Source organism: Gopherus flavomarginatus, chromosome 2, assembly GCF_025201925.1.
Source record: "Gopherus flavomarginatus isolate rGopFla2 chromosome 2, rGopFla2.mat.asm, whole genome shotgun sequence".
In the NCBI taxonomy this organism is placed as follows: Eukaryota; Metazoa; Chordata; order Testudines; family Testudinidae; genus Gopherus; species Gopherus flavomarginatus.
The window spans coordinates 10,645,236-10,664,382 of NC_066618.1; the positions used below are offsets into that span (position 1 = coordinate 10,645,236).

At 42.8% G+C, this 19,147-nt stretch overlaps 2 protein-coding genes across 7 annotated transcripts in view; both read right to left on the reverse strand.

Annotated features, from left to right (window-relative positions):
- The window catches only part of ADCYAP1R1 (ADCYAP receptor type I), a 144,608-nt gene extending 140,806 nt beyond the window's left edge, over nucleotides 1-3,802 (reverse strand). For all 6 annotated transcript variants that reach the window (XM_050942648.1, XM_050942651.1, XM_050942650.1 and 3 more), the window contains exon 1: nucleotides 3,652-3,802. In XM_050942648.1, coding sequence (XP_050798605.1) covers nucleotides 3,652-3,702 — 51 coding nt within the window. In that variant the 5' untranslated portion in view covers nucleotides 3,703-3,802. The remainder of the gene's footprint in view (nucleotides 1-3,651) is intronic.
- GHRHR (growth hormone releasing hormone receptor) overlaps nucleotides 1-19,147 on the reverse strand; it is a 1,095,940-nt gene that overhangs the window by 601,499 nt on the left and 475,294 nt on the right. The window lies entirely within an intron of this gene.

Below are 19,147 nucleotides of genomic sequence, written 5' to 3' on the forward strand. Positions count from 1 at the left end.
TTATTTGTGCTTTTTCCACTATCCCATGTCCCTAAAAGGGGAACTGCAAACCCAGAGTTCCCACAAGATTCGAGCTCTGAAAAAATGACTGGCTTATCTTGGGGCTTCAGCACTGGTCCTAGGGGCATGGGGCAGCTGCGCTGTAGAGCCCCAACTGTACCAAGGATTCATGCCACGAAGGCCAAAGGGAAATACAGGGCTGCTGCCTGCTGTGTGGCAGGAATGCTTGAGAGCACACAGGTCTAGTGCATGGGGACCCAAACAGCAGCCTGGTGAGCATCCGGCCAGGAGAGCAATTCCAGCGCTGCGTGTGAAATCCTGGCCCCACTGAAGTGAAGAGCAGAACTCTCATTGACTTCAATGGAGCCAAGATTTCACCAAAAATGCCTTTAGGCAGGACAGAGCCCCACACCAGGGGTCACAGTGCTTGGCTGAATCTCAAGCCAAGGAGTTTATCTCTTTACTTTTAAATATGTGAAACTCCTTTTCTGGTTACAGACACTAACCCGTGACAGGGATTTTTTTGTCCTGCGAAGTCATTAAGCTAACGGTGCAGTGTTGCACGGTGGCATTGTAATAGCATGTATTGGACCTCATTCCATTCTTCTTGCTGTTAATTTTCCTTTTTTTTTTTTTTTTAAAGTTACCGTGCTGATTTCCACACTCGAGAAAACATGCAGGAAAGAGAGGTCATTTTCTTTTCATTCAAGTGACATGATGCATTCGTGCACGCCACATGGGACGTTGCACACCAGCCGGCCCATGTGGACATTGCTGGCATGCGCTAACGTAGGGAACTTTTAGCACGTCAACAGAGTACATATGGGCCAGTTAGTGCATGACCCGCTGGTGTGCTCTTGAATTTACATCCCAGCTAGTGAGCACTAACATACCATGTAGACCAGTGGTTTTCAACCTGGGGTCTGTGGACCTCTGGGGGTCTACAGAATATGTCTAAGGGGCCTGAAAAAGGTTGTTGTTATCATAGAACTGCGGTTTTCAACTTGAGGTCTGCAGACCCCTGGGATCCACAGACTATGTCTAAGATATCCAAAGGGGTCCATGTCTCCATCTGAAATTTTTTAGTGGCCTACAAATGAAAAAAAGGTTGAAAAACGCTGGTGTAGAAAAGCCCTTAATCATTTATTATTTTAAAAATACAACCACTATTGGGACAGGTTCAAAAAGTGACTAATGCTCAGTTTTTGAGAACCTGGGGATAAATCCTGACCTCCGCTGAAGTGAATGGGAATTGACCCTAGTTTCTTATAGAAAGAGAGGTAAGGTGTAAGAGAGCATTAAGAGACAACAGCATGCTCACCATTTAATCACTCTTTTGAACCTTTCAGGGCCCACGTGATTCCTGTACCCACACTAACAAGGAATCAAAGTGAAATTTGCCTTGCTCTGGAGCTTTGCAGTTGAATATAGATTCTTTCATCTTTAGAATTGTGGTTCATATCCAGTCCAATGCCCATGATAACAGCATGGGAGGAGAGAGTGGTGAGTTTCTAGATAAGTGGAGCTTTGTTTTTCACTGTTTTCTTCTGTTTTGGTAGCCTCATGGTACATTAACAATCTCCTTCCCATGTCCCCATAATCTGATGTTCTTCTAGTGTGCTATCTTGTTTCACCTATTATCTATCCCAGCCAGTTGGACTTTGGAGCATCCAAGTTAATTCACATTGGAACAGAAAGTGAAATGTGTTGTTTCAGTATCTGATGGATGCCATTGGCATGGCTTTCCTGTTTCCCAAACCAGAAACCGGGATTGTCCAAATGACGCCTGCCTCCAACAGTCTGAATTTAAACTCAGATATGAACTCCCACGGACACTAACACATAAGGAGAAGAAACTGAATTCTGGATCCAAGAGGGACCATGGCCCATCTCTATTTTTGTTAACATCTTATATTTACTAGTCACCAATATCTTACTGCTTATGTGAGAAAATAACTTGTGCTGCCAACAACTCCCTTTGTCTAAGGGCAGCAACCTAGCTGATATTAGAAATTCAGGTAAGGAATTCTTCCCCCTGCCCAAATACAATATTATATAGGATATAATAATAATATGTTGCACATATAATCCATATGCTTTTAGAACAGAGCATTTTGTCTTTAAGTCCAGAGAGCAGCAGTGAAAAAGAGGAAGAGCCTTGCTGAAATCTGTGCAGACACAAAGGTAGGAAGCACAGCTAGAAGTGAACAGGAGAATCCAGAAAAAAATAGCTGGTAGATAATAAGCAGGCTCAGTATCTGCTTGAAGTCAGCATAGAAACCACCATTAAAGGCAGACAATTCTACATATCTCACATAACATTAACCTCGGAGCTGAGCTAATGACAGCTCAGAGAGCAGAAAATTCAAGCAAGAGGGGAAATACTGAGCATTCCCATCAGGCTCTACTGCTAGAGGTCAGTTTATCAGCCAAGAGGACATGGCTGCTGTCACATCTGGATCTCAAACCTGTAGTGTTTTGCCTATAAGGAAGACTTCCTATCTGACCAGACGAACTAGCCAACAATCCAGAGGGCTGAGTGCTTCTAGCTAGAAGAATTCACAGAGCAAACTTTTGTGTTTGCTTACTATGCCAAATTTTTTGGAGGATACTACAGTTTTCATTCCAATCCAAAGAACCCAGCTGATAAACTCTACATTTTGGAGTGTGAAAGTAATCTCTGAAGAAGACCTGAGGTGAAAGAATGTACATCTACATGTGTTTAAATAAAGGAGTATAAATGGTATGCTGTGTGCTGTACCTTGTGATCCAGATGTTGTAAATTCATCATATAGCAGCAAAATGTCTATACGAAAAATAGTCAAACTCCTGGATCAAATAGCTATTGTTTAATGCATTACATAATCTTATTTTAAGTAGCCTTTTACAATGCTTAGCTTGTCTGGGTGCATTAAAATGTAAATATCTAAGCAATTGTGTAGCATTCTGTATTCAAAAGTTACTGGGAGCTATTAATAAGGCTGGGATTCAGGGTTTAAACACAATATATCCTAGGGACTCGCTCTATGCAATGTTTTCTGAGAAACCCCGAGAAGTCACTACTCTAGTAAAGAGCTGAACTGAAATGCATGAAGCAGTGTGGCAGTATCTGTAAGTAATTTGCTACAGATACAGCTGTAAATAATCTGCTGCAGCTACATCCTTACCGAGCATCTTTCGCCTACAGATCTTGTGATACCTATAATTCTTGAATACAGCTCAAGAGTATTAAAAAAGTGACTAGTGCCTTTGGGTGCCCAGCTTGACACACCTTAAAGTCATGGTTTTCAGCACTTTCTAAAAAGCAGGCCCCTTTTTAGGTTGTCTCAAGTTGGGATCCAAAAATGGAGGCGTCCAAAAACATGAGTGGCACTTGGTAATCTTGGCTGCTGTTTTAACCCTGACCATGTTCCTTTATGACCCTGCCTTCTTCTCATTTCAAAAAGGGCGGTGAACATCATTCTACTCCCATCTGCCCTAGACACTGAAAGTGGTTTAATAGCAGCTAAGGGGGAAGTTGGAGCACCATCAACCATTGTCAGCAACAGGCCCTTCTCCTAGCGTGGGCTGACAACCCTATGCATTTAAAAACCATGCACCCGCAGTACGCCATTACAGAGACATGCACCCATTGTTCCTGGGATTCCATACCAGAGGCAGGAGCACAAGAGTGAAGAAGCAGATCTTCAGGGAGATGGCCATCTTCTCCTAATAGATACGTAGCCAATCGGTAGCAACTTAGAGCTGGTCTTGTGACTCAAGCACACACCATCTGCCGATCCCAGTGTCACTCAGCTCAGGTCTCTGCAACGAAACAGTACGAGAATTATAATAATGAGAAATAAGAAGGGGAGTTGTGGGAAAAAGGAACAGGCCTGGAACGGAGGTTATACTACCTAGATTGTGAGCTGAGTAAGTCAAGAGCCAACATCATGTTACTTGTGCGTACAGCTCCTAGTACAACAGGGTCCTGATCCTCGAATGGGGGAGGGGGCATGGACACTATTGTGCTATCGATAATCTGGAACAAAGGCATTATTGAAACAATATAAATGATAAAAGCTAAACACCTCCAAAGAAAAGTAAAGGGACTGAATGTAACAATTGGCACAAGGCCAGGGATTGAAGGGGCATGAACACTGAACTACCCAAGGACTGGACTGAGTCCCCCGATGGACATACTGGGGAACTTTCACTTCTTGAGCTGAATCAAGGGGCTGGACTCTTAGATCCAGTGAAGTCATCAGCAGCCATGTCAATTGACAGCAGCTGGGAATCTGGCCCTAGTTCTCTGGAGATATAGGGGAGACACAATTTCCCCGGGCTCTCAGTTCGGCATACCGTTCACTAACATGATCAAAAAAAGAGGGGAAAAAAGGGAAAATCTAACAGAGGGATCGAAGATAACACAAAAACCATATATCAGAGGGGTAGCCGTGTCAGTCTGGATCTGTAAAAGAAGCAAAGAATCCTGTGGCACCTTATAGACTAACAGATGTTTTGGAGCATGAGCTTTCGTAGGTAAATACCCACTTCGTCAGATGCATGTAGTGGAAATTTCCAGGGGCAGGTATATATATGCAAGCATATACCTGCCTCTGGAAATTTCCACTAAATGCATCTGAGGAAGTGGGTATTCACCCACGAAAGCTTATGCTCCAAAACGTCTGTTAGTCTATAAGGTGCCACAGGATTCTTTGATGCTTTTACAAAAACCATATACATGATGGGGGAAAAAAGGAAAGAGAATTCAAAAATGAATACCAGAATCATACATGTTGTGGGGAAAGAAACAGTTATTGTTACAAAAGAAAAGAATGCAGAAAAAAGTGTGGGCTAAGTCTAGTAAACGGAGAAATAAAAGGAAGACGGGGAGGGAGTCGGGTTGCAAGCAACAAGATAAATAAATAAATGACAAAGACAAATATGAAATAACTCTCCAATCGAGGGCTGTTCAATATTCCTTCCAATTTCAACCTTGACTGCAGCTTGCTGGCAAGATATCAGCATTCAGGAAGCTGAGAGCCTTTCATTTAAAAAAAAAAAAAACCCCTCTCCTTCTACATTAGTCATCTCAGTCCAGGCCTCCGCTAAATGGAGGAGGAAAAATGATTCACAAAAACCTCTCCATACTCACCCCCCCCTTCCCTCCCGCCTTCACCTCGCTCTCTGCTCAGGTTCTGAATTTAATTACTTCTGCACTGTCTTCCTGATGTTTTATCAAATAATAAAAGAGAGATAAGACCTGAGCCAAGGAGGACAGAAAAAGTCCATCCTGACATTTAGCGGTGAGGAGGTGGAAAATAAGAGTCACTCCATTAAAAGGACCCTGTGTACATGGGAGCCAGGCAGAGGCAATGGCTCTGACTGGATTTCAGATTGTTAGCTGGTAATTGGTTCTCCTGTGTGCAGCCTTGGCAGAGAAGCCCAGAGAAGGGTATAGAGATGGATCTCTACCCTCTTACTGCAAGACATGAGGGATATTGGGAGGAAAGTGTGGGAGAAGATTGAAGACCAGCTGATGACTTACTCACCTGCCTGGCATTTAGTCACCATGGTAATGCATGCATTAGAAATATGCTAGTTACATGATGGATGGATGGATGGATGGATGGACGCTCTGTGTTAAAATAATGGCCATCAGGACTCTATTATTGTAATTATTTAAAAGAGATGATGAACCAACACTGCTAGAGACTGGAGCCCTCTATGTAGCGCCACACCATGTTTCTCACAGACAGTGGGAAATTTCCTTACAGTCCTATGGTAGCAGTGTTTGTTCTCCATTCCCCGGCCTCTCTGCAGAGAAGGCCAACAAAGGGGCTAGGTTTTTGTGCCAGCAAGACATGGAAATCTGCCCATCTCAAACTGCATCGAGACTTCCAAATCTAATCACCTAGGCATTAGACAAGGACAACTTTCAGTTTCTCATGACCCAGGGCCTCGATTCTGCAACTGAATCCACATGGGTGGAAGCTCACACATGTTAAATTCAATAAGAAGTCACTGAAAATGCAAACCGTGTTGACAGAAATACACAAATTGGTGTAAAATTCATCAAGTTGTTTTGATACGAAAAATCTATAAACATTTTTCCAGAACAACTGAAGTTTCATTTTGACTTTTTCAGAATGAACTCTTTTTTTAATTCAAAATGATTTCTTTTTGAAATTTTTCTTCAGTTTTATTTATTTATTTTAAAGGTTAAACCTCTAAAGCTAAATGAAACATTTTGTTTTGGGTTAAACAAAATATTTTGTTCAGTGACCTGAAACAATGTTTTTTGATTTTTTGATACAGCCAGTGAGCCAAAAAAATCTATTTTCACATCTCTACACATGACCATTTTTCAGCTTTATTTAATTGTCTATTTTTCCCCTGCCTTTGACTTTTTTTTTTTAATATGCAGTAGGAGTCTACAACAAGGCAAGCAGAAAAACTGCACACCAGTCACTCTTTGTAAAGGCCTCCTGTTTGAAACCCCGGTTAATGGCTAGAACTGATCTCTGCTCACGTTTTTCCATAGGGAACCCATGGTAGGAAGGAAAACAATATAGCAGCACACGCTTAAATTAATCTCCAGAAGACATTCAACTCAAACATTTCCATAATGCACACTCCATTTATAAGAGAAATGGATGTTTTCATTCCCCTTCTTGGAAATATATATTGAGTATCTCTGTTTCAAAAATGAGAAACCAATATGATGGAAAGAGGGACATCTGCAAAACAATCATGTAGAAAAATATAGGGATGACAGTGATACCATAACTATAGAGACCAGGATCAGCATTTAGACTGGCACTCAGATATCACGGTGATGGGCAACCTCATAGATACATAGAAATCCATTTATCTACCTTAAGTTTTCTAATGACACCCCTCACCACAGTACCTAATGCACCCTTCCTGTAAAATCCGAAGAAATAGTGAAGACCTTACCTTAGTGGACATTATGGAGTGTCTGAAACGTCTCCCTTTACAGGGTCAGAACTCTGCTTGGGGTAGGGTTTCGGGGTTTTGTTTTATTTAAATGATTTATGATCAGTAGAAGGAGTGTCAGTGTTGGGAGTGTCATTTTTAGGGTGGACAGGCTGTTGGACTGATACCAAAGCAATATTTGCCTTTCTTGGCTGGATTAGGACAAACAAGATCAGAGTGAGACAAAGAGGAGGATGGTCTTGTGATTAAGGCACTAAACAGACTTGGGATATGTTGGTTCAATTCTCAGTTTTGCTGTAAATTTCCTGTGTCATTTAATCTCAATTTGCTTCAGTTCCCCATCTTTCTCCCACCATCTGTCTGTCTTGCCTACTCTTGTAAACTCTTCAAGGCAAGGAATATTTCTTACTCGGGTCATGTATGGTACCTGGCACAACGGGGCCCTGATCAAAATTGGAGGGTCTAGTTTTTACTATAATACAAATAGATAAATAAAATAACAGCTCTACAAATAGTATTAATAACATTGTAAAGTTACAGATACAAAGAGCACATCAAGTAAATCCTGGTGAAACGAATATCATATGAATGTCTGGGCAACTCAATCTCATTGATTAAGCAGAAGAAATTCATGGAAGAGAAACAACAACAGAGGGTGGATTGACTAATGCACAAGGAGCAACTTAAAAAAGCTTAGTTTGGCCAAATCATGACTAGAGGGGCTCATATGTGGTGATAGTCTAGAAGTATTGCCAGGGGTAAAAACTAAAGAGTGAGAGGGATTGTTTAGCTAAAGCAGTGGGATGAATACCAGGAAAAACAAATCCAAATGAGGTCTATTGAGATTGGAATCATTTCCTCCAAGATAACCTGTGAAAGCACCATTGCTTAAACCAGTGAAAAATGCACTGGACAAAGCAATGGAGGGAATTCTAATACATTACCTGGAACAATCCTACTCTGACAAGACCATGAGTTAATGGGATTTTTCCATGTCCGTGTACCGCAGACACAAACTGTTATCTAGGTCTCATCCGAGTAACAAAAGCAAACTCACCTGCATGGCTCTCAGTTTATTTACTGCTGAGATTTGAACCTGTGGTTCCTAATTATTGAAGTATTTCAATCTGCTTTGTTATGGCTTACAGTATAAGAGGTAACCAGAATGTTTTAGTGGGAAACTAAGAAAACCCATTGGTTCTCCCAGTGGCTTTTCTTAGTTCCCTACTAAAATACCCTGGGTATAATCACACCAATCCCATCATCAGGGCTAGCAGAGATGAGGTTCCTAATTCATAGCACACGAGTATGTTCCTGCAGCTTCGGGAATTCCCTCCAGACTCCCTCTTAGGTCAAGTGAGGGCTGCAGGAACTCACCTATGGTGAGAACATCTTTAAAAGAGCAACCAAGTATGTGTAGCTTGGCTAAGCAACAACTAAAAAAGTCTACAGAAACCACCTACAAGTGTAGGAGAAGGAAGAGAATTGGTTAGAGGTGGCTATAATGCAATACAAGAGTATTGAGGAATATAGGACAGGAAGGGGCCTCCTGGTACTCTCTCAGGCAACTGTGTCATATAATCCCATTAATAAATGTATCAAGCTTCATCTTAAAACCATTTAGGTTGTTAACCTCCACTCCTGCTACTGGATGGCTATTCCAGAACCTTATTCCAATGATGGGTGGTATTGGGGTATTTAGACTGAACGTCAAGTAGGTCTTGATATCAAGAACAGCTATATTACACAAGAGTTACCCAGTGGGAAAGTGGTACATGACTAATTGCTTAGTAAACTAGACTGGACACTAGAAAATATAGAATAGGGGACAATCTTGTAAGGCAGCAGGGAAGGAAAACATAATAGATTTTTTCATCTCTATCAGCAGTTACTTGGTGGGGTTTGAAAGTTTGGAGCCAGATCCTCAGCAGGTGTAAATCAGCCTAGCTCTACTGAAGTAAATAAATCATAGAATATCAGGGTTGGACGGGACCTCAGGAGGTCATCTAGTCCAAACCCCTGCTCAAAGTAGGACCAATCCCCAACTAAATCATCCCAGCCAGGGCTTTGTCAAGCCTAACCTTAAAAACCTCTAAGGAAGGAGATTCCACCATCTCCCTAGGTAACCCATTCCACTGCTTCACCACTCTCCTAGTGAAAAAGTTTTCCAACCTAAATCTCCCCCACTGCAAATTGAGACCATTACTCCTTGTTCTGTCATCAGGTACCACTGAGAACAGTCTAGATCCATCCTCTTTCGAAACCCCTTTCAGATAGTTGAAAGCAGCTATCAAATCCCCCCTCATTCTTCTCTTCTGCAGACTAAACAAACCCAGTTCTCTCAGCCTCTCCTCATAAGTCATGTGCTCCAGTCCTCTAATCATTTTTGTTGCTCCTGTCATAAACAGATAGTTAAGGGTTAATGTCTTTTTACCTGTAAAGGGTCACAAGCACTGAACCTGGACCACCTGACCAGAGGACCAATCAGAAGACAAGATACTTTCAAATCTCGGTGGAGGGAAGTCTTTGTTTTGTGTTTGTTTGTCTGTTGTTCTCTCTGGGTTCTGAGAGTGACCAGACATACCTAACAGGCTCTCTAATTTTCTGTTCAAATAGTAAGTACAAGTAGAAAGGTGGTTTAGTCTTTTTGATTGTTTTCTTTATTTGCAAATGTGTATTTTGCTGGAAGGATTTTAATTTGTACTTGTGCTGGGAGGAAGGCTTCTCTCTAGTGTCTATAAGCTGAAAGACCCTGTAACCTTTACAATCTTAATTACAGAGACAATGTTTACTTTTTTCTTTCTTTTTTTAAAAGCTTTTCTTTTTTAAGACCTGATTGATTTTTTCCCCTTGTTGAGGCTCAAGGGAATTGAGTCTGTACTCACCAGCGAATTGGTGGGAGACAGGGAGAGAGAAGGGAAGAGGGAAGGTGGAATTCCTCTGTTTTTTTAGATTCACGGAGCTTGAATCTGTATTACCTCTTGGGGAAGGGAAAAGAGGAGCGGGGAAGGTGCATTCCTCTCTGTTTTAAGATTCAAGGAGTTTGAATCACAGTGATCTTCCAGGGTAACCCAGGGAGGGAAAGCCTAGGAGAGGCAACGGTGGGGGAAAGGGTTTACTTTCCTTGTGTAAGATCCAGAGGGTCTGGGTCTTGGGGTCCTCTGAGAAGGTTTTGGGGGGACCAGAGTGTACCAGGCACTGCAAGTCCTGGTTGGTGGCAGCACTACAAGATCTAAGCTGGTAATTAAGCTTAGGGGGATTCATGCTGGTACCTCATCTATTGGACACTAATGTTCAGAGTGGGGGTTATACCATGACACCTCCGCTGGACTCTTTCCAATTTTCCACATCCTTCTTGTTCTGTGGGGCACAAAACTGGACACAGTACTCCAGATGAGGCCTCACCAATGTTGAATAGAGGAGAATGATCACGTCCCTCGACCTGCTGGACTGATGGAGCTAGACTGATTTACGCTAATGGAGGACTTAGTCCTCAGCCTTTTTTTAAAAATGAAACAAATGCAGTTTGTTTATCCACCTTTGTTTATTCCATCGTGACAGTCAGCAGCGACCCCCGAACAGCTAGTAGCCTTTAATAGCTGGCAACCATTAGGGGAAATTGGACACCTCACGGACACATAGCCTGAACTTTTGAACGGTCTTCCCTTATCGGTCTTGAGGCAGTTGAAGCTGGTCCTAATCCGGGTTTTGCTGAGCAGATTGCAGAAGTGCAGGGTTTGCTAACCACCAATCAAATGCTAGCACGACCGAAGCCTGTGTAAGAGTGTGTATAAAAGATTCTTGGTTTCTGTATGGAATAGAGGTTTTTTTGTACCAAGGTATAGAACTCTCCTTTCTTCTGCAGAATAAAGCAACCTTTCCTTATCCCTGTCTGGCTGTCACTGGCTCTCAGCTAGGCGGACCCAACATTTCGGTAACACATCCTTAAATAGCAAAGCCCTTGAGTGACATTTTCTGATGGCAATGTCTTTCGTTAGCTACAGAAGCACAGAGATGGAAGGGTTACTGCACGGGAGTTCTAGTTAAATAGCCAAGGTTTCAACAGGGTTTTCAAAAGTACCTAAGTGAGTGAAGAGCACAAATCCAATTGACTTTCAGTAAGACCTGCACTCCTGTACATGCTTTAGGATATCTGTTGAGAGGCGTTTTGTGCAGACAAATGGCAGGTCGTGTGCTATACCTTTTCATGAGATATGGTGACCAAAACTGAACGTTGCATTCCATTTTGTGCAATGGCATTATAATATGTTTTCACTCAACTGTCTGCAATTATGCTTACTGTGGGTCTTTTTCCTGAGTGGTTATAGTTATTTAAGAACCCAATAAGTGCAGGGGTAGGCCAAATTGTTCCTTCAAATGCACATTACCTAGTGTTCCTCTACAATAGCTGTTGTGTTTCCTAGTCCCCTCGATTTATAAAATTATTCAGATATTCCAAGAAATCCTCTCTAGACATAACTATTCTAAATGGGCCAGATCTTGAATTGACTACTGACTTTGATGGTGCTCCCCGAGTTTTCATCAACTGAAAATCTGGCTCAATTTTCTGACCATCCACCCCTTCTTTCAGATTTTCAATAGTATAAACAATAGCAGACCTACTCTGGCTCCTCAAAACAATCACTATTAACCGCTTGCCATGCTTAATATTCACTATTTATTCCCAACACTTTGTTTCAAAAAGAGTTTCTAACCCATAACAAAACTCCATCTCATCTCATGACAAGATTCCTTAGAAGACTCTCAGAAAGGACTTTATCCAAAGCTTTTATAAAGTCCAAATCCGCTATATCTCAGAGACCTGTAAATCTAGGGCTATTGTGATCATCCAGCCCAACATTTCCCAAAATTTTAAAATTTTAAAATTTAAAATCCCACCCTTTTATCCCCACCCATCTCTTGTTAAGTCTATCTAAGATGAGTGGAGACCATAGATCTTTATAATATGATACTTCCTCTCCTTTCTTACATGCTTGGATAAGCAGTGAAATAGCTAACAATGTTGACATTTAAAATACCATCACTGACGTCTGAGTTAGCACCCATTATACTCAATGGAGCACTTCACACCTCTCAGAGTCAGTGCTTCAGGCACTCTGTAAACCCAGACAGACATAGATGCATTGATTATATGCGGGTCAGGTTTTCATGTGTTTCCTCACAACCATAACATCTAGAGAGACTTATGAAAGCTAAGTCACAGAAGAATAATGAATAGGCTTATCCATATACCCTGCCTGCAAGAGGCATACTCTGCACCTTGGGAAACACTAGTCTATCTGATTTCCTGCATAATATCCACTCAGTAATTCCTATGTAGAGGAAATTTTTCTACTACACCGCCTATCAGTTCTCTTTTATGCCATTATTCTGTCAACAACCCTCAAAAAACTTCAGTCAGTTGGAACGGCACGACTTTCTTAACTAATGCACGTGAATAGTCAATTGCAAGGAAATATTTATAAAACTGTATTTAAGGTGCATTAGTGGGCCAAGTAAAAATAGAATGAGACTTTTCCTTTGTCCTTACAGATGGGTTAATTACCCTTTTGCAGTATCTGTGATGTAGTTGTCCTTTTCTAACTAATATGCCTGATGAGATCACAAAGGTAAGAATACACTTAGTTGCTGTACTGTATTAGGAGTACAAAAGGAAACTGTAAAGAACTCTTTTCCAGTCAGTGAGGTGTGTTCTACAGCTGGTACGTGCAAGTTTTGCAACTGCTGTTTGACTGAATTTCTTTTCCTTGTCCTGTTTTCTCCTTAGTTCTGCAGTGTGCCTATTTTGTATTTCTGTAAGAAGGAGCAGCTATCACAGATTCTAGAAGCCCTTCTTCCACTCCCTCAGACAGTGGAGATGTCGGAAAATAGATCAAGTTTTTCATGAAAATTGTTGAAATTCAAAATTTTGATGAAAAGATTCAAAATATTCCAACCATCTATATCCCACAGCCAACAGAGCAAAGCCCCCTACAAGACACGCAATCTTCCACAGATGTAAACCTCACCATGTCCCACCCTCTTTAACACCCAATGCAAATAGATGTGTACCCTAAAAGTCAACAGACAAGAGTTATTTCTGACCAGGGCATAGCTTGCTCCAGAGCCAAGACCCTCTCACAACCCTTTCATTTTAAATCACACTCTGACCTATGCTAGGGGTGGTGTAGATCTAGGTGACTCTAGAGGCAACTTTGGTAAACTGGCCTGAAGGGGGTTTCATATTCACTGCTACACCCCCTCAAGGCCACACCTGCTGGTCAGGGAAGAGATTAGTGGGGTCACAGATCTGTCTCCTTCCACTCCCTTTCAGTTATCCTAGGTGTGCTAGCAGGGATTGCAGTTGTGCCTGGCTGAATCTGGAGAAGCGTAATGAGTGGGGAAGGATCCTTGAGTCGGCAATTTAGGCACTTTTTGGCCCATGTTCATGAACTCTAAGCTGGACTCCTGTGCTACTCATTCCTTTTTTCAGCTATGCATGTTCACTCTGTAAGAGAACTTAGGGCCCAAGCCCTCTGAGTATGTGCAAGTCTGAAGGAGTCTAAGATGCATAGTCCGGAGTGAGCAACATGCAAGCAAGATCCATTGTACAGATACCGAGCCCCAAGTTCATCATTAGTGAGGTGAGGAAGGTAGAGGCAGGACAAGAAATACAGTAGTGGCCTGGTTCATTGATACAGCTACTCCAAAAGGCCAGGAACCATAGCCTTATGGGAGTGACCTATGTCAATATTGTGATGTAGTTATTACTGCTTTACCCTCAAATCTCTTGCCCCTTCCTCTGAAGCAGCTGGTCCTGGCCACTGGTCTGGCCCAGGACAGGATAAATCCTAAATTCATGAACCACCTCTATATGAAAATAATGCTTAGAAGAAAGGAACACAATGTGTAACACAATACATAGCATCCTCATTACCTTATTTCATGTCCCTCTGCTACCAGGCCTCCCTTTGCCCTAGGGTATTTCCCCAGCCTCTCAAAGCCTTGCCATTGTAAACTCCTCTAGACCAGGACCATTCTCTAAGTTACCAGGTTGGTGATTTTGGGAACCTCAGTTTTCAGGAGCCCACCCTAAAACAGCTTCCAGGGGCCTGAATTTTCAAAAAGTGCTCAGCACCTACCCTCTGAAAAGCAGGTCCCTGCAGTGTCTTGACTCAGGCACCCAAAAATTACCAGTCACTTGTAACAATTGAAACCTGTCTCTTTAATGGCTATGCAAAGCTCCATGCACACCTACCGGCATGACATACATGTGTTAACTAACTAAAGAATTAATGATACATTATCTGTGGGCAGTTGTTTTTATGAGCAAGTGTTCTGCTTTCATAGCTTCTAGAACCAGAAACACACAGTTCATATGGTGCAAAGAAAACATAAGCTACAATGTGCCACCATAATGAAAGAGCCAATATTACTATACAGAGAAATCAAATGCAAAACCCAGGTACTGAGAGTGCCACTCTTCATGGCCCTGAAGCAACCTTACATAATGGTCACACAGTTGAATAAGGCCCCTTTAAGAGAGAATAATGTACTTCTCCTTTAGCAGCATTTTACAGAGCGTTCACAAACCACAGTTGGATGGTGGAGTCTATTGCTGGCGGCTAGGCAGTAAGGTTCCCAGTAGTGCTGTAACCTGAAGCAAATACTCACCAGCAACCGCACACCATACAACATAAAAACTAACCCAGGAACTTATCCTTGCAACAAAGCCCGATACCAGCTCTGTCCACATATCTATTCAAGTTACACTATCATAGGACGTAATCACATCAGCCACGTCATCAGGGGCTCATTCACCTGCACATCTACCAATGTGATATATGCCATCATGTGCCAGCAATGCCCCTCTGCCATGTACATTGGCCAAACCAGACAGTCTCTATGCAAAAGAATAAATGGACACAAATCTGACATCAGGAATCATAACATTCAAAAACCAGTGGGAGAACACTTCAACCTCTCTAACCACTCAGTGACAGACTTGAAGGTGGCAATTCTGCAACAAAAAAACTTCAAAAACAGACTCCAAAGAGAGACTGCTGAACTCGAATTAATATGCAAATTAGATACAATTAACTCAGGCCTAAACAGAGACTGGGAATGGTTGGGTCATTACACTAATTGAATCTATTTCCCTATGTCAAGTTCTCCTCACACCTTCTATGGGTCATCTTAATTATCACTTCAAATTTTTTTTTCTCCTGCTGATGATAGCTCATCTCAATTGATTAGACTCTTCCTGTTGGTATGCGTACTTCCACCTTTTCATGTTCTCTGTATGTATAAATATCTCCTGTCTGTGTGTTCCATTCTATGCATCCGAAGAAGTGAGCTGTAGATCATGAAAGCTCATGCTGAAATAAATTTGTTAGTTAGTCTCTAAGGTGCCACAAGTACTCCTGTTCTTTTTATAGGCTCTGAGTGGTTGAGGACCCCTTAAGAATGCAATTAGACCTGATTATCATTCTGTATGCACAAATGGTGCCTGAGGGTCAGGATATTGAGCTGTAAGCAATCTGTGTGCACAGGCTATCTGGGAAGTGGTACATTTGCAAGACAAATCTGTGTTTCTTTTGTGGTACCATCAAAAGGGGCTCATTCACTTGTCAACATACCTGGAATATCGAGCATAACTCTGATCCCTAAAACTTAGGAAGAATACCGAAAAAAAAAGCTAGAGGAAAAGAATGAGCACAGAAAATTAGAACTATAGATTAGGAGGAAAAAATAACGAGGAGGCACTAAGTAACCTGGATTTACATATGGTAGAAAAATGCTTACCTAGAGCATCTGATCAAAGTATCACTGTGCCATGAACCAAAGGTACAAATTGAGGTGCTGAGAAGTTAAGGATCTGATTTTCAGAAGTGCTTTCAACAACACACTAACAACTTTATCACCTATCAACGACGCCAACTGAGACCAAAGGGGGGAACACCTCTGAAGAATATGCCCTAAGGGACTCATTCAGCATTGAGTAATAGACTGGAAATAAAACCCATGTCTCCCAACACCAGAGCATTCTGCCTCTTAGGCCTGGTCTACACTACGCGTTTATACCGATTTTAGCAGCGTTAAACCGATTTAACGCTGCACCCGTCCACACAACGAAGCTCTTTATATCAATATAAAGAGCTCTTTAAACGGGTTTCTGTACTCCTCCTCGATGAGATGAGCAGCGCTGAAATCGGTATTACCATATCGGATTAGGGTTAGTGTGGCCGCAAATCGACGGTATTGCCTCCGGGCGGTATCCCACAGTGCACCACTGTGACTGCTCTGGACAGCAATCCGAACTCAGATGCACTGGCCAGGTAAACAGGAAAAGCCCCGCGAACTTTTAAATTTCATTTCCTGTTTGCCCAGAGTGGAGCTCTGATCAGCACAGGTGGCGATGCAGTCCCAAATCCAAAAAGAGCTCCAGCATGGACCGTGCGGGAGATACTGGATCTGACCGCTGTATGGGGAGACAAATCTGTTCTATCAGAGCTCCGTTACAGAAGACGAAATGCCAAAGCATTTGAAAAAAATCTCCAGGCTATGATATAGAGTCCACAGCACAGTGCTGCGTGACAAGCATAACGGAAAGCCAAAGAATCAAATGGACGATCATGGAGGGAGGGAGAGAGGGAGGGGGTACTGAGGACTCCAGCTATCCCACAGTCCCTGCAGTCTCCAAAAAGTATTTGCATTCTTGGCTGAGCTTCCAATGCCTGTAGGGTCAAAAACATTGTCCGGGGTAGTTCAGGGTATAGGTCGTCAATTTACCCCCCCTCTTCCCCCCGTGAATGAAAAGGGAAAAAAATCGTTTCTTGACTTTTTTATATGTCACCCTATGTTTACTGCATGCTGCTGGTAGACGCGATGCTGCGGCACTGAACAGCAGCACCCTCTCCCCTTCCCTCCCCGGTGGTAGATGGTACAATATGACTGCTATCCATGGTCATCATCAGCCCATGAGTGCTCCTGGCTGGCCTCAGGTGAGGTTGGCCAGGGAGCCTGGGTAAAAATAGGAATCACTCCTGGTCATTCCCAGTAGATGGTACAGAACGTCTTCATCATAGCAACTAGGGGCTGAGCTCCATCAGCCCACTCCTTTCATGTCTAAAGAAAAGATTCTGTACTGCCTGGACTATCATAGCAGCAGGATGCTGGGCTTCTCTCCCCCCTACCATTTAATGTCCTGCCTCGACTATCATAGCAGCTGGAGGCTCCCTCCCCCTCATTTTATTTCACTAAAAAGTCAGTGTTTCTTATTCCTGCATTCTTTATTACTTCATCACACAAATGGGGGGACACTGCAACGGTAGCCGAGGAGGGTTGGGGGAGCAGGGAAGCAATGGGTGGGGTTGTTGCAGGGGCAACCCCTAGAATGGCATGCAGCTCATCATTTCTGCGAGATCTGACACGGAGCGGCTGTGTTTTCAAGTACACTGGTTCTCTAGCACACTTGCCCCATATTCCAGACAGGACTGACTCTATTTTTAGATACAACATAAAGGAGGAAATGACCCAGGGGGTCATTCCCATTTTTGTCTTTGCGCCCCCGGCCAACCTCAGCCAGGAGCAACCATGACAGCAGCAGATGGTACAGAACGACTGATAACCATCATCTCATTGCCAATTTACAATGGCATGGCAGATGGTACAGAACAAATGATAACCGTCTCTGCTATCTTGTAAAGGCAAATGAATGCTGCCGTGTAGTGCTGCAGTACTGCCTCTGTCAGCGGCATCCAGTACACATATGGTGACATCGGAATAATCCCGTAGTGTAGACACAAATGGCCATGCCTTTCCCAAAACTTCCCCTCTTTCAATAAAATCAAGGTAACAAAATGAACAAAGGAAGGGAGTTATCTGTTGTCTGAGAAAGTGGAAATCAGTAACAACGGCTTGAAGCTGAAGGGGAGAAAAAACACACATGAATTTGATATAAAAATAAAAGAGTCTAATGTAACTTTGGCAACCAGCAAGAGAGATGATCAGAATTGCAGCAAAATTGAAGAGGGATGCAGCTTGGTGAGCCAAGTGATCTTTGCTAGCCGTCTATGTTGGAGTCCTTATTATTTTCCCATGCAATCTGCACTGACTTTCTGAAACTAATTGCCTCTTCTTCAGTGTGCAGACTCGGCAAGTCTACAGTCATGTCCCAGATGAGGATCTGTTAGTCTCTCCAGCAAATCTGTGCCACAATAAGCAAGCTTGCACAGGCTAAAACTCACCAGACTTTGGTGAATATTTCCTTTTCTGTTGCCTTGCTTGGTAAAGAAAATTATTCCCATCCATGAGACCTGGAAACCTAGAGAGCTCCAGCATCAGAGAGATGCATCTCAGAACAGGCCTGGTGCTGAAATTCAGTTGCTTACATCCTTCTGAGATATTACGTGCTGTTGTTTTAGAAGGAGGGAGAACAGGGGGGAAACAAGCTATGCAAGAAAGATACTGGTTTTTGAGGCAAGATCTCCGGTCACAAAACACATTGGTGAGAAAGGATGGTCCAATACTTAGATTGTAATATTATGGGAAAGGGGCCAACTTTTTGTTCTTTGTGTGTACAACACCTAGCACAACGGGGACTTGATCCACGGGTGGGGTTGCTTGGTGCTACCACAATAGGATAAATAAATAAGAGTTAAGACACTAGTCTGAGACTCAGGAGATCTAGGTTCAGTTCCCAGCTTTGCCACAGACTGAATGTATGTCCTTGGGCAAGTCACAGTCTCTGTGAGTCGATTCTCCATCTGTAAAATGGGAATGATAATATTCCTTTCTTCTCACTCTTGTCTCCATCTAGATTGCAAGTTCTGTGGGGCAAGGTCCATCTCTTAGTACATATAGGTACTAGAACAACACAGACTGATTTCATTGGGGTCCCCAGTTGCCACCGTAATACAAATAATATAAACAGACAGCCAGTCGGGGTGAAAGTAATGTAGAGGACTTATTGATACAGAAGCTTGGCTCCAGGCCTCCGGAAGGGACTAGGCCAGAGGCGGAAGAGGCAGGGGCTCGGGCGCACGGGGTGGGGTTGGGGGTCAGCCTCCCCCAGCCAGCCCATCCGTGCTGCCTGGCCCGCACCACCCAGGGCTCTGCTGGCAATTTAAATGGGGCTCCGGCCACTGCAGTGGTAGCAGTGGCTAGGAGCCCTGGGCCCTTTTAAATTATAGACTCATAGACT